This window comes from Semicossyphus pulcher, unplaced genomic scaffold (genome assembly GCF_022749685.1).
Source record: "Semicossyphus pulcher isolate SPU_LCO1_2020_fin unplaced genomic scaffold, fSemPul1.0.p SCAF_9, whole genome shotgun sequence".
NCBI lineage: Eukaryota > Metazoa > Chordata > Actinopteri > Labriformes > Labridae > Semicossyphus > Semicossyphus pulcher.
In genome coordinates, this window is record NW_027211770.1 from 4,924,054 (window position 1) to 4,945,184 (window position 21,131).

At 39.0% G+C, this 21,131-nt stretch overlaps 1 protein-coding gene across 2 annotated transcripts in view; it reads right to left on the reverse strand.

The window, feature by feature from the left end:
- The window catches only part of hace1 (HECT domain and ankyrin repeat containing E3 ubiquitin protein ligase 1), a 35,675-nt gene that overhangs the window by 8,414 nt on the left and 6,130 nt on the right, over positions 1-21,131 (reverse strand). Inside the window, exons 8-21 of one of the 2 annotated variants that reach the window (XM_069656251.1) lie at positions 20,735-20,831; positions 20,550-20,651; positions 18,934-19,040; positions 18,075-18,225; positions 16,590-16,664; positions 10,843-11,147; positions 10,164-10,232; positions 9,901-9,988; positions 7,972-8,083; positions 5,535-5,632; positions 5,332-5,419; positions 5,084-5,233; positions 3,506-3,702; positions 1,623-1,754 (exon numbers count right to left, since the gene is read on the reverse strand). In XM_069656251.1, the coding sequence (XP_069512352.1) occupies positions 1,623-1,754; positions 3,506-3,702; positions 5,084-5,233; positions 5,332-5,419; positions 5,535-5,632; positions 7,972-8,083; positions 9,901-9,988; positions 10,164-10,232; positions 10,843-11,147; positions 16,590-16,664; positions 18,075-18,225; positions 18,934-19,040; positions 20,550-20,651; positions 20,735-20,831 (1,771 nt within the window). The remainder of the gene's footprint in view (positions 1-1,622; positions 1,755-3,505; positions 3,703-5,083; positions 5,234-5,331; positions 5,420-5,534; positions 5,633-7,971; positions 8,084-9,900; positions 9,989-10,163; positions 10,233-10,842; positions 11,148-16,589; positions 16,665-18,074; positions 18,226-18,933; positions 19,041-20,549; positions 20,652-20,734; positions 20,832-21,131) is intronic. The other variant, XM_069656252.1, reaches the window with a different exon arrangement.

A 21,131-nucleotide genomic window follows, 5' to 3' on the forward strand; every position in this document is an offset into this window, starting at 1 on the left:
TCCAGGCTGCTCAGCTCAGTCTGCAGGCTGCTGTGAACGCCAGCTTTCACACAGGTTTTTCTACACGCTGCACTTTGTGACATCACAGAGAGCTGGCCAATCAGAAGATAGCATGCGTGTAGGGGTGGGGTTTCTTTAAGGGACAGAGCAGGCTGTATGAGGGTCTGCACAGAGCACCAGTGTGAGAACAATGAGTTTTTTTAACTGTAAATTATGCTAAGCTACTTCACAGGTTTCACTGAGTGAAATATGAGACTCAACATTAGCATGATACCGCCCCTTTAAAAACACCTCACAAATATACAGCTCCCTGCTGCTGCTCATTGTCAGTCTTTATCAAACAAACGGGAGAAACAAGTTCATTTATTGGGGAGTCATTTTTCATTTTCGATTTGATAATGTCATTGAAGAAATTTCGTGAGAGAGAGAGAGAGAGAGAGAGAGAGAGTGGGTGGGTGGGTGTGGGCACATATGGTAGTATGCTGTTCCTGGGTGAGGAGGGAGGGTTGGGAGGGTGGTAGGTTTTAGGTGAGGGAACGTGGGTGTGATGTTGTTATTGATTTTATTATCTCTCATATTCTGTATTTCCTAATCGTATATTGCTCGTGTGTCTACCTGCCCAGGGACTGCAGATGGAAATGAGCTAATCAGCTAAATCTGGTGCAATGCATCTCCTCTCATTACCTGAGGTTAATGTATGTGGTACACGCTCCCTGACACACGAAACAATCAACTGAACTAGAAACCTGGAGAGACCAGAGGGGTCATTATTTACATTTTATCATTAAGTTTATTAATATGCACCAATCACATATTTATTGATGGTTTTAAAACTGTTTTTTTAAGTAAAGATCATTAAAGATGGTAAATATATCAGAGTCTTATTCAGTGCACACAGGACGTCAGGAGGGCCTGCGAGCCGAGCTGCTGCTAACAACATTAGCACAGTTTTTAGGCTAGCATCCCTCCAGTGCTCGTAGTGTACAGTGTTCCACCAGGAGCTGATTTATCTCCTGCCCCTTAAAAAAACGCAGGTGATTAAAACCTGTAAGAACTCAGTTTTGTGTTGAAAACAGCAGTTTCTAAAATGATGTTTGGTGGCTCTTCCGGGCTGCGAACCCAAACTGCTGCTCACTTCAACTTAGCTTGTTTGTCACTTCCAGAAATCTGATGACTAAAATTAATCTGCTTAAAGTACCTGAAAAGTAACGGTGACGTGGTTTGAAGCGATCAGATGGTGGTTAGCTGTGGGATTTGTTGACAGTAATAAAGAACATTTCCTCCTCTTTGTCCTTTAAAGTCACCCTGCTGACAGCAGCTGATCAGAGAGGAACAGCTGTTGTGCTGCAATGACAGCATGACCGAGGCATGTCCAACAAATCCAGAGCGGGATAATCATCATGCTACTCTATCGATCGTCCACCAGTGAGGACGGGAAATCTGCCGACACAGAAAGAAAACCTCTAATGGAGTCGGACAGGAGGGAGGGGCTTCAAGGTCAATCTGCCCCGCCCCACCTAACACGACTAATCAATCCACGCATCCAAGCGGGCAGGAACAAGGAGAAGCATAAAAGACAACAGATAAGAGGAGGGGGAGGAAGGGGACGAAGGACGACTCACCAGCTCATACTCGTCGAAGAGCTGGATGAGCGAGGGGGGGATGAAGGTGTGGAACCCCTGCAGGAAGGCGTTAATCTGGGGCTGGATGGCTCGAGTCATCCTCAGCTCCGTCACCAGCTGGACGTACTCCGCCTGACACACACACACACACACACACACACACACACACACACACGCAGATTAAAGTGTGATAAGACAGGAGGAAGAGTCAGAGCTCATACATGGTTATTCTCTCTGCTCCTCTCTCTCTCGTTACGTCACAGTGCCCTCTGCAGGATCACTGCGGTGCTGCGCTCTCTAATTAGGAGCTTCCAGGCAATAAGCTGCAGGAGGGAAATCAATCGCTCACAGGAGACGAACTGAGGAGGAAGAAACTGGAGGGAACTTCAGCCGGTCATTAACGCCACCTTCAGACACAGAAATACTCCAAACTTTAAATCTATAACTTAAAGTTCTGATCCGACTTTTAACAGATACAATCTTCAGTAAGTGTTCAGATTAAATGAGATTAGATTCATTCACAGGGCGTGGAGTTTGGATGACAGAAGTTAGAGGGTGTGTGACCTGGTTTAAAGTGAAGGTAAAATGTTGTACTAATTATAAACATCACAAGGTTACCACTAACACTCAGATGTTTACATTGAGTTATTTTGAAAAGAATTCACAAAACAAGAAAAAAGAAATGAGGAAGACAAAACAAAAAAACGGCAACAAACATTTTAATTAAAAATAACATTTAAATATCTGTAAACATTCGGCTGCGTTGCTATTTCTGTGTTTATACTCGTTACCTGCTAAATACTTTTAAAGGATAGTTTCAAAATTAGCTTTCAGGCTCAGAATTAATAAAACTCTCATGTCTGTATTATACATGTCATAATAATAATAATAATATTAATATTATGAACTATATTTCTAAAGCACTTTTTAAAAACAAGGTTCAAACAGTCCTTTCCAAACAAAAATAAAAATTCAAAAGCAGCAACTATAAAATAAATAAAACAATACATGAGGGGTATATAAAATATGAGGGAGGGAGATAAGACTAAAACAAATCAACAAACAGAGATACAAACTAGGAAACATTAATAAATACAGATGTTGTAAAGGATCAGAGTAAAGACTGGTATAAGAGAGACAAAAAGCTTTAATTAGTGATTCACATAAAAACGTTCTGTTAGAAGTGATTAAAAAGATGGAACTGATTCTGTAAGAAGCCTGAACGCAGAGAGATTGGACTCCAGGTGTAGACGCACTGAAGTCCTCATTACATGCAGCAGGTCAGTAACCAGGTTTGCTCTCCTACCATTTCCTGTCCAACTTATTGGGGAACATTTGCTGAGTTATTTTAACTTTAGCAGTGATGCAAGACGCTGCAAACGAGAGCAGATTCAAAGGACAGTGTGTAGACAGGGCACAACTTTTCTTACAGCAAAAATAACTGAAAGTTTGGAAAGTGACTCACGACGTTCAGAGCAGCAGCAGGCCACCTTTCTATTATTGGTTTGTGAATAATCATAAAAAAATCAAGGAGACGTTTAGTCTTCTTCTTTTTATGAACAGTGCAAAAATCAGAAAGATTATATCAGAGGAAGTCTAAAATTTTACAGTTTTATTAGATGAAAATAGATGTTATTTCGTCCTAATAAACATCTCAGTACCTGTTACCTGCTGGAGCTGCAGGATGATAAACTCTCTTCTGTTTACTGATATTTATCCGAAAGCCTTTTTTTTTTATTTAATCAAAACGTTTATAAGGAATAACTTAAAATATATATAAACCACGTTGCAATGAGCTTTTTCCTTTCATCAAACAAACATATTGTTGCCTTATGTTGAAGACACGTGACATCACACCTCTGTCTGTGTCTGTGCTGACTCACCTTGTTGTCCTGGGTGACCAGGATGCTGGTTCCTCCAGGTTTGAGCGGCACTTCCTCCATCGCCCCGAACACGTCCGTCTCAACCGAGAAGGTGAGCTCCAGACCCAGGTCACTGATGTCATTGTCCAGGATCCACTGCAGGTTCTTTGCGTACTCTGGATCGATGGACGCCACGTCCTGGTAGTTCACCGGGATACCTGGAAGACACACACACACACACACACACATACACACACACACACACACACTTTACAAACCGTCATGATCTCTGGATCCAGGATAATTCATATACCTGAAGGAAGGTTTGTATTTTTGGGGTTCACATTCACATTAATTACTCAGATGTTGAAATTAAATACCTGTTGCCGTGTCTCAGCACTTCCTTTGTACTCACACAGCGCACATATATCAACATGATGGTGTTGTCTAAATCAAACATGGCCGTGACTTCAATTTAGTTTTTGTCAAATGAATATAAATATATGAATATAAATAGATCTGCTGTAACATTTGAAGTGCTTGTTTTGGTCTCCTGGTTCACACCTCTGACGTCAGCTCTTTCTGCTGTTTGGACACCATGTCGTTATTTTCTTGTTCTGTCTGCAGATGATTGAAGGAACACTTTTATTGCTCTTTCTTCTTGTTTTGGAGAGCTGACTTTTTGCAGTAGCACTTGCTGTGTGTACTCGACCCATTTAAAGACACCTTTCATCCTGATTGCTACTGATACGACGGGAAGTGTATAGGTTTGTAATTTTAAGGTCACAAGACTCCAGCAGCGTGTGTGATGCAGGTGATTCTTGATGTACGCTCTGTTAGGCAATTTAAAGGGTTGTAAAGCCCACATATGACGACCCGACACGACACGACGCTGTACGTGTCGATACAACACGTTACGATAAGATTTAATATAATGCTATACGATAGCTAATACGATACCACACTATAATATACTATACGATACACTTAATTGTCTCCATATGGAAATTAGTCCTGGACTCAAATGCTGCTCACATTTATCTGCCTCACAGTTACTAAGAAATAAAATAAATAAATTATCAGCCACACTGCTCTGACCCTCATCTGTGCTCATACCACAGACCGTATAAAAAGATGGCCGACATGACAGCTCCCTAAAAGTGAAGCCAAACCCTCTCTGTCGCCACCCTGCTGACTGGCTGCAGTATAGGTCATAAAGCCCGCCTCCTCCATGTTAACACATGGGACATGAGTCAAACTATAAAAATCAAAATACACATCAAATACATTTTTCTCAAATATGGCCTCATGATTAACAGCTCTGTTGACAAATTCGGCTCCTGCAGCCAATCTGTTCCAGATTAGCAGAGTCGAGGAGGGACGGCGAGAGGAGATGTAACTAACACTAACACTACAGTCATTGAACTTTCCACAAGGTAAGTTAAGTGTGTGTTATGGTTAGTTGAAGTGGCTACAGCATCTCCACCCGCCAATCTCTACTGCGCAGACTCTGGCTCCAGATGACGTCACCATCACAAGATGGCAGCGCCTATCACAGAGAGGCGTCTTCCATCCACATATACAGTCATTGCTTCTCACCCAGTATGTGTTTGTAGAAGGAGCGGGTGAAGTAGATGTTGACCAGCTGTCTGTGATACAGAGCCAGACCCAGGATCTGACCCGCAAACCGGAAGTAGTTCAGGTGGTCCGGGTTCACTGATGAGTTACTGTTGGGCTGAAAGGTGGTTCCTGTGGATCACAAACACACACACACACACACACACACGTTCAGTTTACAGGAAATACTTTTCATTCTGGGTTTATCGCTGTAAGAAAAAGTCCCGTACCATCGGCTGACTGAGTGAACAGGCCGTAGTCCGGGTTGATGATCTCATTCGACAGGATGTCGAACCACTCCCGGACCACACCCTGACCCTGAAACACACACACAACACACACACACACAATTACTGCTAAGGACAAAAGGTAAACACAGGAGGCCCAGAGCTCCATCAGCTGAAACAGACCCAGAGAAAACAGAGACACCCACCATCCCCTCCTCTCCGTGGAACCGGACAGCGATGCCCTGTTTGAGCTTCTCGTTGGTGGACTTGGAAACCATCTCACAGCTGCTCCTGAATATGGAGTCTGTTAGTGATTCACAAAAATATCATTAGTAAAACGTATAATAAATCTTTACTTTCAGTTCCCATTAGTATAAACTCCATTCAGCTGAGAGTTAACTGTAACCTTGCAGGTAAAGTGGCCGACGTCTGACTAAACAGAACTCGATATGTGTTTCATTAGCAGCTAACAAAAGGTAATAAATGAAAGCGGATAACAGAACAGGTTCTTTCTTAACATCTGTGAATGTAAAAAAACACTTTCAGGCAAAAGACTTAATTTGAAACAAATATTTTAGTTTTTATTTGTGATCAAAATAGATTTTGTTTCTTCTCAGTCGAATAATTTTATTCTCCAAACATGTTTTTTAGAATTCCTTCATTTTGTGAGTTATCCATGCAGAGTGAATCTGCTGTGCCCACACGTCATACATCAGACTCTTTAAGCAGCAACTGAAGACTGATTCACTTTTACACACATTAGCAGTCAGTGAGCTTCAGAAAAATAAAACAGTGTGAGTGAAAACACGAAGGACGTGTTTGTAAAGGACGTATTCTTTGACACTTCATTTTCACACCTGATCAAAGGTGTGAAGAAAAGAGAGCGTTTGACAGCACTGCAGGGAAAAAAGGCACAAAGCCTAAATTAGAAATGTAAACATGGTGAGCTATTTTAGAGAACTGATTGATCTTTGGTTGATCAAACTTTTCACACATTTCCTCGTCATCAGTGAAAGTCACGACTCGCCTGAGAGCAACTCATCGATTCATGAGACATTTAAAAACAGTCACAACAGATGATGACAACAGAGAGATACATAGAGAGTTATCTTCTTCACGTGCTGAAGGGCTGAGAAACACTGTGTAACCAAATGAAGCAGGACAGAGGTCTGAGGGATTTGAAGGCCTTCAAGCTCTGTTTAGAACCAGCTGAAGCGTCTCAGGGGATTGAACGAGCAAAACATTCGAATCAGGTGTGTTAGAGTATGGAGACACCTAAAGCATGCAGGAAGGGAGCTCTCCAGGAGCAGCGTTGGGGACCCCTGGTTTAGACCAACATCAGCACTGGGGATGCACCGATACCACTTCTTTTCAGACCAACTACAAGTACTTACATTTGGGTACTTGCTGATACGAGATAACTTTAAAAGCATGTTTAATTTTCATCAGCTGTTCCTCCTACTTTGGTGTAACCTATAATACATTCAGTGGCTTTCAGTATAACACAACAAACCACATACAGTGTAAAAAAGGTCACGTGATAAGCACTCGCGTTCCTGAGCGCACCTGAACGCAGCACGACTCAGCGCATCCCCCCAAAACACTGCAGTGAGGGAGACGTGCCCTGACTTGTTTACTGCAGCTAATACGGAGACATCAGTGATCGCAGACAGACTCTTTTCATCGTGTGTGCGTCCATGAATATGTGAGTTAGTTTGCCTTAATGTTTATGTTACTCTCTGTTAGCTTCAGTTTGGCTGTGAGTGGACATGTTAGTGCTGCCTGAGCCTTTATCTGAAAAGTGACATTGCTCCTTCTCCGCCTACCTGCTGAACTAACAGGGGGCTAACGTCAAGCCGTGGTATCAGGTGTGGTTGTATCGGCGTAGTTTTACGAGAACGAGTACTTAAGCTCCGGTACCGCCCGATATCGGTATCGGTGCATCCCTAATCTGCACTGCATAAACACCAGCCCCCACATTCATTCATTTCCATAAAACCACTGTCTCATCGTTGTAGAGATGCCAACATGAACGTGTGCTTCTAGGAGAGATAGGAGATTATTCTGCAAAACGTTGGCAGCTGCAGAACTTACTATGAGATGTATCAGTATTATTAAGGCTCAAACCATTAATTCTGAAACATGTTTCCTCATCCAACCAGGACATGAAACACTGTTTGGACTTTTCCGAGCAGTAGCTAAATAAAGACATGCTAAAAGGGGAGTTCAGGTGCTTTTTTTGTTTGTTTTGGCCTTTAAATGACTAAAATGTACAAAAAGTTTCAGAACAGCTCCAGTAGATTTCTTCAGCCAGCAGCCACAAAATGGGCTGCAATAGCCCCAACATAATCCTTGGAGGCCGAAGCTCCAGATCAAAGTCCGTCCACTAAAAGTTAAATATCCTCCCTGAAAGATTTACTTGTTCGATTTGCAGCGGGTTTAAATTCAGATTAACCTCTGCCCTATTCTTACATATTGTGGGTTCCAAAGGAATAATGCGTACACACAGTGTGTGAATGTCTTTTGAATGCATTTTCCAATAAGCAATAATTACATCTGTGAGTGACTTTGACTTGATGCTGTCTTCATACATAAACACATCATGGTGCTTGGTTGAGTGTTTGGTTGTGAGGACATGTTTACCTCTGTGGATGAGCAGGATGTCGTTCTCGTTGACCGGACGATGAACCATGTCGGAGTCGGGCTGGCCGGCCAGCAGATGCTCGTAGAACCACTCACAGCGATCCTTGAAGGGCTGAGGGAGGAAAAAAGACTTCATCCCACACTGCACAGCACTTTCCTCAACTAATTACCACTTCGCTGTGCTTTCAACTCCTCACACTGTGGATTTTTACAGTTTCAACAGACGGCTTGGAAAGCTTTCAGTGCTGAGACGCTCGTCTGTAACACAGAGCCGAGGCTTGGGTCTATTTGCATAATATATGCCTTTGTTCTCCGAGCGTTGGAGGTAGAGTGAAGGATGAGCGTGGAAGAGCGGCTTCTCCCCTTGGGCTGCGGGGCGTACCGAGAGACGAATCAGCAGAAGAATCAAATTCACAGGTTAAAGTCTGTAATTAAAACAAGGGCCTTCTCCCAGGCGAGCCATAATCCACGGGTAACGAGGCTCGAACGCCGCAGCTCAAATATGAATACTGAAGAGTGAGAGAACAGCTCACAACGCGGAGCAGCACTTAAAATTTATGAAGCTGTGTAAATGGAACTTAAGACAAGTGTTATCGCCGTGGTTGTAACACTGTTAAATGATGCTGAAGTGAAGACGGAGGACTTTCAAAGTCACTTCCATAAAATCCCCCAAGACACAAACATAAAGAAACAGACGGAGTCAGAGCTACCTGTCAGAGCAGAGGGTGAGGAACAAGGTAAACACTCTGGAGCCACAGTGCCGTTTGCAGTGTTGTTGGCCTGAGAAACTAAAATTATTCTCTTCACTTGGGAGATAATAAATGATGGAACTGACTTCTGATTGGTTTGACAGGGAACATCTCGGTTTGAGTTTTTAACATGAATGATTACATTGTGGTTTTATGCCTCAGTCGACCAGTGAGGTGTCACTTTCTATCCATCAGTGTTTCCCACAGAGTGACAGTGTAACCGTGGCGGGGACAGAGGATATATTTATATATTAAAAATATCTAAAGGAATAAATTAAGCTTCAGACGAAACAAGGCGGAGAGCGAGGAGAGATTCACTCAGCGATCACGGATGGAGTCGTTCTCTCAGGCGGCTAAAAACAGAGATAAATCAGATGTAAAAAAAGTTCCTTCCTGGCCTCGCTAAAACATCACGCTCATAAATTTGGATGGACATGAAGTCACAGTGACCTTTGACCTATATCCATACAAATGTAATCAGTTCAATTCTTGAGCCCAAGCAGATGTTTCTACCAAAATTGAAAATATCGCAATCCAAAGAATAAAACGGCAATAATTTTTCGGAAAAAACACATTTTCAGGATATGTGATGATTTCATAGTGAAGTTGACCTTTGAACTTTTGGGTTAAAATCACCCTGTAAGACATTTGTTTAAAATTGGGCCATAATCATAATCAGAGTTACTGAAATGCTCCCAGACTTCACAAGTTTTAGGACGTGATGGTGTCGCATCAGCCGCCGCCATTTTGCTGCTTTCTGTTTACCTGTCGCTTCCCGGTCGCTGTTTTGCATTAACAAATCTCAGCAGAGATAGTAAGGATGTGAGATGGCTCACCCCTCAGCAAATCCAGAAAACAATCGCGGACACAGCATGAAAAACATGTGCGATGACGTGACCAACTAATTAATCATCAACAATTAAATTTGTTGGCGACAACGTTGACTAACCGTTGCACCCCTACAGGAGATGGATGTACAATTATTATACTTACATTATACTGTTATCATACTATTATAACTAATGAATTAATATAATACTTGAGACTTTTTTTCAGGCACTACTATCTGACTGATTTCATCTTTCGAACATGTTAAACACATAAAGTCGCTGGAAACATTTATATATATATATATATATATATATATATATATAACATAATATACTTCCTCATGTCTTACCTGGCCTTTAATGATATGCATGAAGCGTGACATCAGCTCTGGACACTCCAGGAGGAAGTGGAAGTGGTTAAAGATGATCTTTGGATTCCTGAAACAGAGGAGGCAGAGAGATGAAGAGTGAGAACAACAAGACAAGTGGAAGTGAGAGACCAAAGAGACAAAAGTGGAAAAACACTAAGTGGAAGAAGTTTCTGGATCAATACGCAGTCTCTAGGGGTCTATGTGAGGAGGCTGAAGGATGGCAGAGAGCCACACTGACTCACCTGGTTACAAAACACTTCAGCACCTCGTCGTGCTTGCAGACAAACTCGATGAAACGAGGGGACGTCATCCTGAGGAAAGGGAGAGACGGAGGTGAAGAGTGAGGAAGATGAAGTGAAGAGCGAGGATGAAAATACTAACAGATCATAACAGGAGACATCACCAGGATGCTGATGCAAAGAGTGAGCTCATCAAAATCAGAAAGAAACACAGCTAATGTATGCCACGAAGTCAATCACAGGCTCTACCGGCTGTTAATTAAGCATCTTTAATGATCTAATTGTGAATAATTGTGGACCTGGAGAACATTTAAACAAGGAGAAATAAACGTAGGAGGTAGATGAGGCAGTGGGAGCTACCTCAAGTTCTTGGAAACTAAGTCCTGAGAGATAAATAGTGATACTAATTTTAGGAGTTTGTCTGTCCTCACTTCGCACACTGATAATCTGACCTCAGCACGGCAGATTAAGTGAAAACACTTGAGATTTTCAGTCGTCCAGCTCACGTGGGTCTGAAAGAACAGATACGCTTTTATTTTTTTACATCTAGGCTTGCCCTCAGCAAAGAGACAGTAGTACAACACTGGTAGTGGTGGCTATCATAGTAGCAGTAGTGTGATTTTGGTACTCTACGCTCTTCATGTTAAATAATGCTGTTTTAAATAAATGTATGAAAGCTGACCCTTGAGGCATCTGGCAGGAGCAGCACATGTAGAAGGCCTGGATCACAGCACTGAGACGATTGGCTGTCATGGAGATGACGTCCTCCCCGTCCGCGTACACCTCTGTTTCCATGACGATCTGAGCGTCCAGCAGGGAGGGGAGCTTTGGCGTGGAGCCTGCGTGGTCGACCTCCCGCTGTTTGAGGAGCAGAGAGGCGATCTCGCTGCTGGAGGAGGAAGAGGACGGGTTCTTTCTGTTCCTGTCCAGCTCTGTGGAAATGAGCACCAGCCACTCGTCCAAGGAGTGCCACAGCAGCTCCAAAGGCTGCAGAGAGACAGGAAGTGAGAGGTATATGGGATCAAAGCAAAAACAAAGAGAGAGATCCAGGAAGGAAGGAAACAATGAAAGTAGTCACTGTGGCAAAGATCATATTCAGGAATATTATCAGGATTGAGGGGTTCCTTTCAGTTGAAACATATGCGATATGGGTAAAATGCAATATGTGCAATTTGTGGATGTGATTAATATATGCTGCTGTTTTATCTTTAAATTAATAAGACTGTGAAGATAGCTATATGCGTGCAACATTCGAGTCCAGGTCAAACTCTCCTACTGGGACAATATAGTATTTTGTAGCATATCATATAGTAACAACCGAATTGTGTCACATTGTATCATATCGTACTGAAGTGTAATTGTAACATATTAAAGCGTATTGTATCGTATCATATCGCATCATATCGTATTGTATTGTATTATTTAAATTGTATCGTATCGTATTAAATTGCATTAAATCTAATCGTATCGTATCGTATTAAATTGCATTAAATCTAATCGTATTGTATTAAATTGTATTGTATCGTATCGTATTGTATTAAATTGTATCGTATCGTATTGTATCGTATTAAATTGTATCGTATTGTGTCGTATCGTATTGTATCGTATTAAATTGTATCGTATTGTGTCGTATCGTATTGTATCGTATTAAATTGTATCGTATCGTATTGTATTAAATCGTATCCTATCATATCGTATCATATTAAATTGTATTGTATCGTATCGTATCGTATTGTATTAAATCGTATCGTATTGTATTAAATTGTATCGTATCGTATTGTATTAAATCGTATCCTATCATATCGTATCATATTAAATTGTATTGTATTGTATTGTATCATATTGTATTAAATCGTATCGTATCGTATTAAATCGTATCGTATCGTATTGTATTAAATCGTATCGTATCGTATTGTATTAAATTGTATCGTATCGTATTAAATTGTATTGTATTGTATTGTATCGTATTGTATTAAATCGTATCGTATTGTATTAAATTGTATCGTATCGTATTAAATTGTATTGTATTGTATTGTATCGTATTGTATTAAATCGTATCGTATCGTATTAAATTGTATCGTATCGTATTGTATTAAATCGTATCCTATCATATCGTATCATATTAAATTGTATTGTATCGTATCGTATCGTATTGTATTAAATCGTATCGTATTGTATTAAATTGTATCGTATCGTATTAAATTGTATTGTATTGTATTGTATCATATTGTATTAAATCGTATCCTATCATATCGTATCATATTAAATTGTATTGTATCGTATCGTATCGTATTGTATTAAATCGTATCGTATTGTATTAAATTGTATCGTATCGTATTAAATTGTATTGTATTGTATTGTATCATATTGTATTAAATCGTATCGTATCATATCGTATCATATTAAATTGTATTGTATCGTATCGTATCGTATTGTATTAAATCGTATCGTATTGTATTAAATTGTATCGTATCGTATTAAATTGTATTGTATTGTATTGTATCATATTGTATTAAATCGTATCGTATCGTATTGTATTAAATCGTATCGTATCGTATTGTATTAAATTGTATCGTATCGTATTAAATTGTATTGTATTGTATTGTATCGTATTGTATTAAATCGTATCGTATTGTATTAAATTGTATCGTATCGTATTAAATTGTATTGTATTGTATTGTATCGTATTGTATTAAATCGTATCGTATTGTATTAAATTGTATCGTATCGTATTAAATTGTATTGTATTGTATTGTATCGTATTGTATTAAATCGTATCGTATCGTATTAAATTGTATTGTATTGTATCGTGTCGTATTGTATCGTATCATATTGTATTGTATCGTATTGTATCATATTGTATTGTAACATATTGTATTAAATCCTGTTGTATGGTATTAAATCGTATTAAATCGTATTACATCGTATCATATCGTATCATATTGTATTAAATCGTATTGTATCGTATCGTATTAAATCGTATCTTATTGTATCGTATTGTCTTCTATCGTATCATATTGTATTGTATCGTATCGTATCATATTGTATTGTATCATATTTTATTAAATCGTATTGTATCGTATTGTATTGTATCGTATCGTATCGTATTGTATCGTATTAAATCATATTGTATCGCATCGTGTTGTATTAAATCATATTGTATCGTATTGTATCATATTGTATTGTATTAAATCGTATCGTATCATTTTGCATTGAATCATATTGTTTTGGTTTGTATTGTATGTAGGGCTGTTGATCGATTAAAAAAAATTAACTAATCGCACAATTTGCTGTGATTAATCGCGATTAATCGCTTCTCTCTTAAGACTGAAGCCTGTATTAATGGATATTTAAATGTAAAATTTATGTAGAATCAACACAAAAGAAATATATTTAAGTTAAAACACTATTGTTTAGTAGCATCTTTTTAACTTTAGATTCTCTCCTGTGAAACACAGATTTCCAATAAAACCCTCAAAATTGACTGTCAGCTTGAAAGGCAGATTTCTTATATGTACTAAAAGAAACAATAACAAAACCCAGGCCTATAAGTGCCAGTTGTATTTAAAACCGTCATTGTCCTTAACAATCTTTAACCAGGATGGTTCGGTGCGGCGGTTGTCACAGCACTGCTGCGACGAGTGAGCTGCCGGATTGGCTGCTGTCCTCTTCCTGCCCGCTGCCCCAGGCCAGCCCCGCCCCGGCCCATTGTCGCTAAATTAGCAACACTCACAGGAATTGCCACAGGAAGTGAACACAGCTGCGTTAATTGGGTTATTTATTTCTTTTACGAGTTAATTATTTCAAATTAATCGCAACAATTAACATGTTAATTTTGACAGCATGAATTGCATCATATCATATCAAATTGAATCATTTCATATCGCATCGTATCGTATCGTACTGTATTGTATTGAATCGTATGTATCATATTCTATCGCATCATATTGTATTGTATCTTATTAAATTGTACCGTATTGTATCGTATCATATCGTATCATATCGTATTGTATTTTATTAAATCCTACCGTATTGTATCGTGTCGTATTGTATCTTATTTAATTGTACCGTATTGTATCGTATCATATTGTATCATATTGAATCGTATCGTATTGTATTGAATCATATTGAATTGCATCGTATTCTATCATATCAGATTGAATTGTATCACATTGTATCTAATGATACCGCATTGTATTGTATCGTATTGTATCAGATTGCATGGTATCTTATTGAATTCTATCATATGGTATTGAATTGTATTGTATCATCACATCAAACAGCATCAAATATCATCATATTGTATCAATTCTTATTTTATCGTATCCTATTGTATCATACTGAATCATATTGAATTATATCATATCATTATTATGTCTTTAAATTTCAGCAGTCCAGAATTTTGCCTTTACAGAGATGATTCATCCAAATTAAGAAAACATATTTCCTGTCTTTCCTTTAACTAGCAACATAGAGCTGATCTTCTTTTAGCCAGATTTTAACATATCTTATATTCATTTTGCCTCCACATTAATACAGTAAAGGTAAATGAAATTTGGTTTGTAGAGCTCCTAACAGTGAAAAATTTAAATTGAATTAAACAAAACGAGGTCAAAACCTCATATGTGGCTGACGCATCAGGTCAATGTGCACTTTTGTGGGCAATGTGTTACAAGAACTGTCCTTATGAGGCCAATGGCAACGTGTTTGAAAGCAGGTGAGTGCTGCAGACGTAGGAGAGGACAGCTGAGGAGCAGCCCCGCCTACTCCCTGAACAAAGTATCCAGAGTGGTATGGACAGAGAGTCGTCAGACCTCGTCAGTAGAGGTCCAATATGCTCCATGATCTGCCATTGCAATGTCGCAACTCTCTCTCTCTCTACGGCTCTGAGTTTACCGTCACTCAGTCAGTCAGTCAGTCAGTGACTCAGTCACATACAGACCCCTGTGTAGGGCTGACCCTGGCTGTCAGGGCAACAGCAATGTCTTTTTCAGGCAAACACCGTCGTTATTTCTATGCACAACATCAACATTCTATAGTTCATTGGAGCGTTAGTCCCTTTGACAGCTCTTCATCTACACAGTACTCAGCAGAGGAAGCAGACTGTTGATAAGATTTAAACGGAGCCATTTAGGTCTGAAAGTGAACGCAGACGTGTCTTAAACCTGCCGTCTTTCTAATGTCCAGCAGGGGGCGACTCCACTGGTTGCAAACAGAAGTGTGATTGTATAGAAGTCTATGAGCCTACTTCTCTCTTGATTTATCACTTCAGTAAAAATATTCATAATGAGTTTATGTTCTCAATCTCTAGTTTCAAGTCTTTGTCAATGTGAGCAAATAAAAGTGCAACCATTTGTCACTGATAGAACGTTAATAACAGCTAATTCTTCCTCTTTAAGATCAAAGTAGTGTTAGAGAGTGTTCGTGCAAATCAGGAAATCCCAAAACCTAAAGGATGATGAATTTAGGGATTGGGTTGTATTGAAATACATTCTGCAGAATTTCTCCATAACATTTAAATCAACCTTTTACACAGCTTGTTAAAGACAAGGCTGGTACGCCGTTATTCTGCCTCGCCATTCTGAAAGGTATGGAACGATTAATCAATGAGTCAATTAGTCTGTCAAAAGAAAAAAGAATTGCCAATTACAGCCTGTTGGTAATCCATTTATCGTTTCAGTGAATTATTCAAGCAGGTATGTTTCTGGTTCCAGCTCCTTTTATGTGGATTTGCTGCTTTTTCTTTGACAGTAAACGAAGAGTCGTTCTGAACTGTTGGTTGGACAAAAGAAGGAATTTGACAAAAAAATAATCAGCAGATTAATTGAAAATGAAAATAATTGTTAGTTGCAGCCCAAATTTACAAAGCTAAACATGCTGTAGTGGATGTCAGAAGAGACAGCAGTACCATTACATATTGTATATCTCAGTTACAATAAACAGTCCCAGGTACATTTATAAAAGAGTTGTTCATATCGACAAACCCCGCATTATATGTTATTACATATCATTCAGTGGGAGGTTACAGTTAAAGCCCCTCCCAACAATAAGCAAAGCAGATTCAGAGATTGCAGAGAGGTTCCACAGATCATACTTCCCAGATCCCAACATGTCTATGTACAGACAGGTGACACATTAAAGGAAAAAAAGCAGAAATAGCTTCAACGTTCCCTCGTTTTACAAGTCTGTGAGCTCTGGTGGAGGATAGAAAATGATTGTTCAAAGTGTTGTTTTGATGATGGTGATGAAGAGTGCTGTCTATTTGTAGCACATGTTAAAAAATCCCCCCTGTTTGAGATTATAACAGAGCCTCAGGATCCCCTCACTGCAGGGGCTGAGACTACACTGTTTCCTCCCCTGTCACCCGTCTGTACTTGACATTCAGAATTTATGATTTACTGCAAGTGATAGAAATGTCCATTAGCTCACATCTAGGACAGCAGAACCTGTCCAGGGACAGTCGTCTTTTTGGACCATCTTAACCTCCTTCGGTGTCACATACATCTGCAACCAATGGAATCAATACTTATTATCTCTCTGGAGGGGGTCATGCATACATATTGACATTTACGTTTCTCTGCTGTGCGTATTTTTCTTAACAAATATCTCAGAATTTAGAAAGAACCATCTGCCCAGCCTGTTCTTTATTTCATATTGTTTAAACGGATCTAAAATAAAAAACTATAGTAGCTCCTAAACTCAAGACACTCCTGTCTTTTGGACGTTTATTTATGATTTATGTTATTAAGATAAGTTTGCAAGGTAAAAAAAATCAAGCAGCCACATTATCACAACATGAGATTGTTTTTTTTTTACATGATCCTGTTTAAAGAAAAATCTATATTAAAACTATAAAAACTAGAGCCTTTATTCTTTTTACAATAATAAGCTGAGGATTCAGTTCTTCGTATATACAGGTTGTACATTTGTTGATGACTTCATCACGCTAAGTTACATACTGCGTGAAATGCGATAAAAATGACGCAGGAGGAGGAAGTGAGCTGCTGTGGGAGATCATTGTTTGAATAATCATTTTTTATATGATCTAAAATAATAAGTCTAATAGCCAAAGGATTACTTGTAAAACTTACATTAACTACAAAAACACCTTTGCACATAAATCAAAAATACTTTACATATTAATAAATAAATCATGTATTTTGTGTTTTATGAGCTGAATTTAAAGAAAATCTATGTGACTTTCAGCACACTTACTTTTATATACTTTTATAAATCGCTAAGGTTCACTGAGATTACTGTTAGCTTAGGTTGTACACATTTTAGGTACATGAAGCATTCAAAGATACTCCAAGAAATAACATCACAGTAAGCAAAAATACCAACGTAGGTAGTTGCAGATATATTTATACTGCAGGAGTTCAAAGGTCATGATTTAAAAAGTATTATTGGCGATCATCAGTTTTCATTAACTGAGCGCTGGGAGAAGATATTGGTTTGCCTAAGTATGGAAATATTATGTTTTGTGATACTGATATGATATTGATTTTCAAAAGCACTGTATTAATCGTTTAATAGTTTACATGCAAAGATTTTATTCTGTTTTTATCTTACTGATATGGCTTTATGTTCATTATTAGCAGACTGCACAAGAAGGAATAAATACTAATTATAAATGCAGCTCAATTATTCTGAGTGAATATTTTATTCTGATTTTATGCACATGATGGTGTGTTCTCAACATTTGAAATCACAATATATTGCCTAACACACACCTCTGTATCATTATATGTATCACATGACCAGACTGACCAATTCACCGCCTGGTTTTCATGTGTAATTTGATTTGAGTTGAAAGATGAATTTTTTGTTTGTATTTTAATCTAATAAATAAATAACACAGACTATAAACTACTTCTTTCACAGCAGCGTCCACAGTGTTTCTTTAAAACTTACCTTGAAGACCTGGCTGCGCGGCGTCTTGTTGCCGTTGTAGCCCATGTCGTTGCCGTTGCTGGGTGATGAAGGCCCGAGGCGGAACACGTGGCAGAAAATACGAACAATTCTCAGCAGACTCTTCATCTGTGCTTCATAACTGCTGGACAGGCTGAGGAGGGACAGGGGGAAGAGAAGAGACTGTGAGACACATCGTAACAGTATTTAATAAACAATTTGTAAAGAAACCAGATCGAAAGAAACATACTGACACGTATAGGACGGAGGCTGTGTAGGATGATATACAAATGTTTGTGATCGTTGTGTGCACAGAATACAGGGAGACTGGCTTCATTCAAAACATCTCTAAACCTTCTTCTCTTCTCAGGGCCGATCGTTCCTCTGACATGCTGTTGTTCTCTTCAAGGAATTATCCTTAAAACGGGGAAAACTGCTCCCCTCATTTCATCATCGTCACAATGATACGACATGTTATCAGTCTTACAAAAGCTGAGAAAGCAACTCGTCATATCTGCACGTTTTGCATCGCTTTTTTTTTACAAATCTGAGTCTCTAAATCTTAAGATTAGATTTTTACGCTCTGAACTCCGTCCCCAAAATCTGCTAAAAGGCTAATAAATAATTAGTTTGGCAATTGATGAAACATGTAGGTGAGCTTTGGTTAGAGACAGGTTTCATGCTAAGCTAACCACAGAGAGAAAAAGTGTATTTCCCAAAATGTTAAATAATTCCTGCCTATTAAAATATGAGTCAGAACAATTAAAACTGGAACAGGGCAGATTTCAGTTTTGATGATAATGAAAAACATTTTCTGTAAACACCAGACGCTAATGGTCAAAGCAGAGATGTAGAGGAATACCTGAGCAGCTTGTGTCCGTTGGTGGTCGCTACTTCAGCCAGACTGGTCAAGATCCTCTGATAGTGACTGTCGCTCTGCTGAGAGACATGCTCCAGAACCTGCCTGAGCTACACACACACACACACACACACACACACACACACACACAGGTTTATATTACCAACAGTGGACCATCACGCTGCACATACCAAGCGAGGACCTCTGTGTTTCTGGTCATTTAAAAATTAAAAAAGAATGAAAAGAAAATGTATTTTAAGGTATTTTATTATAATTTCTCTTAAAATGTGGTTTTAAATTTCTTTAGGGAGATTAACAAACGGGCCTCGAACCCTTGAGCCATGTCTTCCTATTCTCCACATTCAGGTGGGTTAGACCTTTAATTTTACAGGTACAATTTTTATTTAAACATTTGTATTTCAAGAATAACGCTATGTCAGTGGATACATAAAGTTTTTTTCACTATTATATGCCAATTTCCCGTGGGTGATACAAGTCATGTAAACAGCATATTCATTCTGAATTAGACCTGATTTTCCAGTCATGGTGAAATTATTTCTGTTTTCTCTGTCGTCTCAGCAGGGACCATGCTGTCTCCAAATGTGCAGCTGCACTGCCAAGCTACGCTGTGTCGCCTTTAAGGTGGGGGTCATAAGAGTAGTTTGGAATAAAGGGTAAAAACACTGTATTTATAAACTGTGACATGTAAATAAGTAAGGTTTGAAAAACGTATTCCCTTTGTTGAAGCAATTTTCTGCATTTCTGAAGAGTCGACAGCTCACATGCATCAGTGCATCTCCACTTCTTAGGCAGGTTTTAAATCGAGCATGTTGACACTTACAAACATCTGAACTCATTTATGGATAATGAGAGGTTCATTCACAGCAATAAAACGACAAGAGGGGACCGTTAACTAAAACCTAATTATGTACAAAATGACAACACACATTATACATCAGTTCGTTCCGACCAAGTAATCTGATTAGACAAGAGGCATTCCGTGAGTGATGATACATCATCACTGGGACTTTTCACTCTGTGTATCACTCCGCCTCAGCCAGGTGTTCTGAATGCTGTTAACGCACACTACAGCAGAGTGTGTTGGTTTAGATTGATCAAGCTGGCACCTCTGAGTCACACAGCAGACTCTTCTTTTACTGCTTGATGATAAATTAAAACAAACAGATTAAATGTTCATGATAAAAACAGCTGATCTGTGGTCACCTGAGACAGAGCGCAGGAGAGTGTTTGGGTTGCTTGGCAACAAAAGTCCAGTTTCAGTTGAGTTGTGGAACTAGTTTGGTTGGTGGAGCAAAAAATAATCTGTTGTTGATCGTTACTGTTTACTACTATTTGTCGTTTGTATAACTTGTGCCTACGAGCGACTCACAGCAGTGATCATATTCAGTATAACACTCTCTGTCATGTCATATTGCTTGATTATTTGGACAAACTTTGGAATCTATCTTAAAGATTAAATATATTCTTTTTTATATGAATCACAAATCTCTTAATGTGGTCGAAAGTTTCCTCAACATGTTCAGTTTAAATGTGAAATAATAATGACAGCACTGAAACAGAATCAAAGGGTTTCAAAGATGTTGAAGACATGGTCATACCATGTTCTCTTTGATATCATCGTTCTGTGTCATCTGGATGAGGGTTTGGAACAGTCTGCCGTGATGCTGGATGAGGATCTCACAGGTTTCCCCGTATCCACCCTGAACGCACACACAGCAGGGACAGTAACCAAACGAGTTCAACATGATTTAAAAGACTCAGTTTGAAGGTGACAAAAACTCACCTGCACACAGAGATCCAGGGGGGTGATTCCATTCTTGTCAGCGAGGTATTTGGCTCCTCGAGAGAGAAGGATCTGAGCAGTGTCTCTTTGGCCGTGACTGCAGAAACACAACACCAGTCTAAATACAACTGAAGTAAAGGCCTAATAATAATAATAATCCAATACTGCCACTTTAATATGCAAAGCTTTACAAGGGTATCTAAGAATTATACAGCCTGGATTATTTTAATATTCTGATTTAGATTACTTGGTAGATTAGATTACTTCAGCCAGCAGCCACGAAAACGGCTGGAATGTCTGTAACATAATCCTCAAAGTCTGTCTCAGATTGTTATTCTAAGTGTGTGACAACATTACAGAAAGGATCCCTACAGAGATAGACCTTTTTGTTACAGAG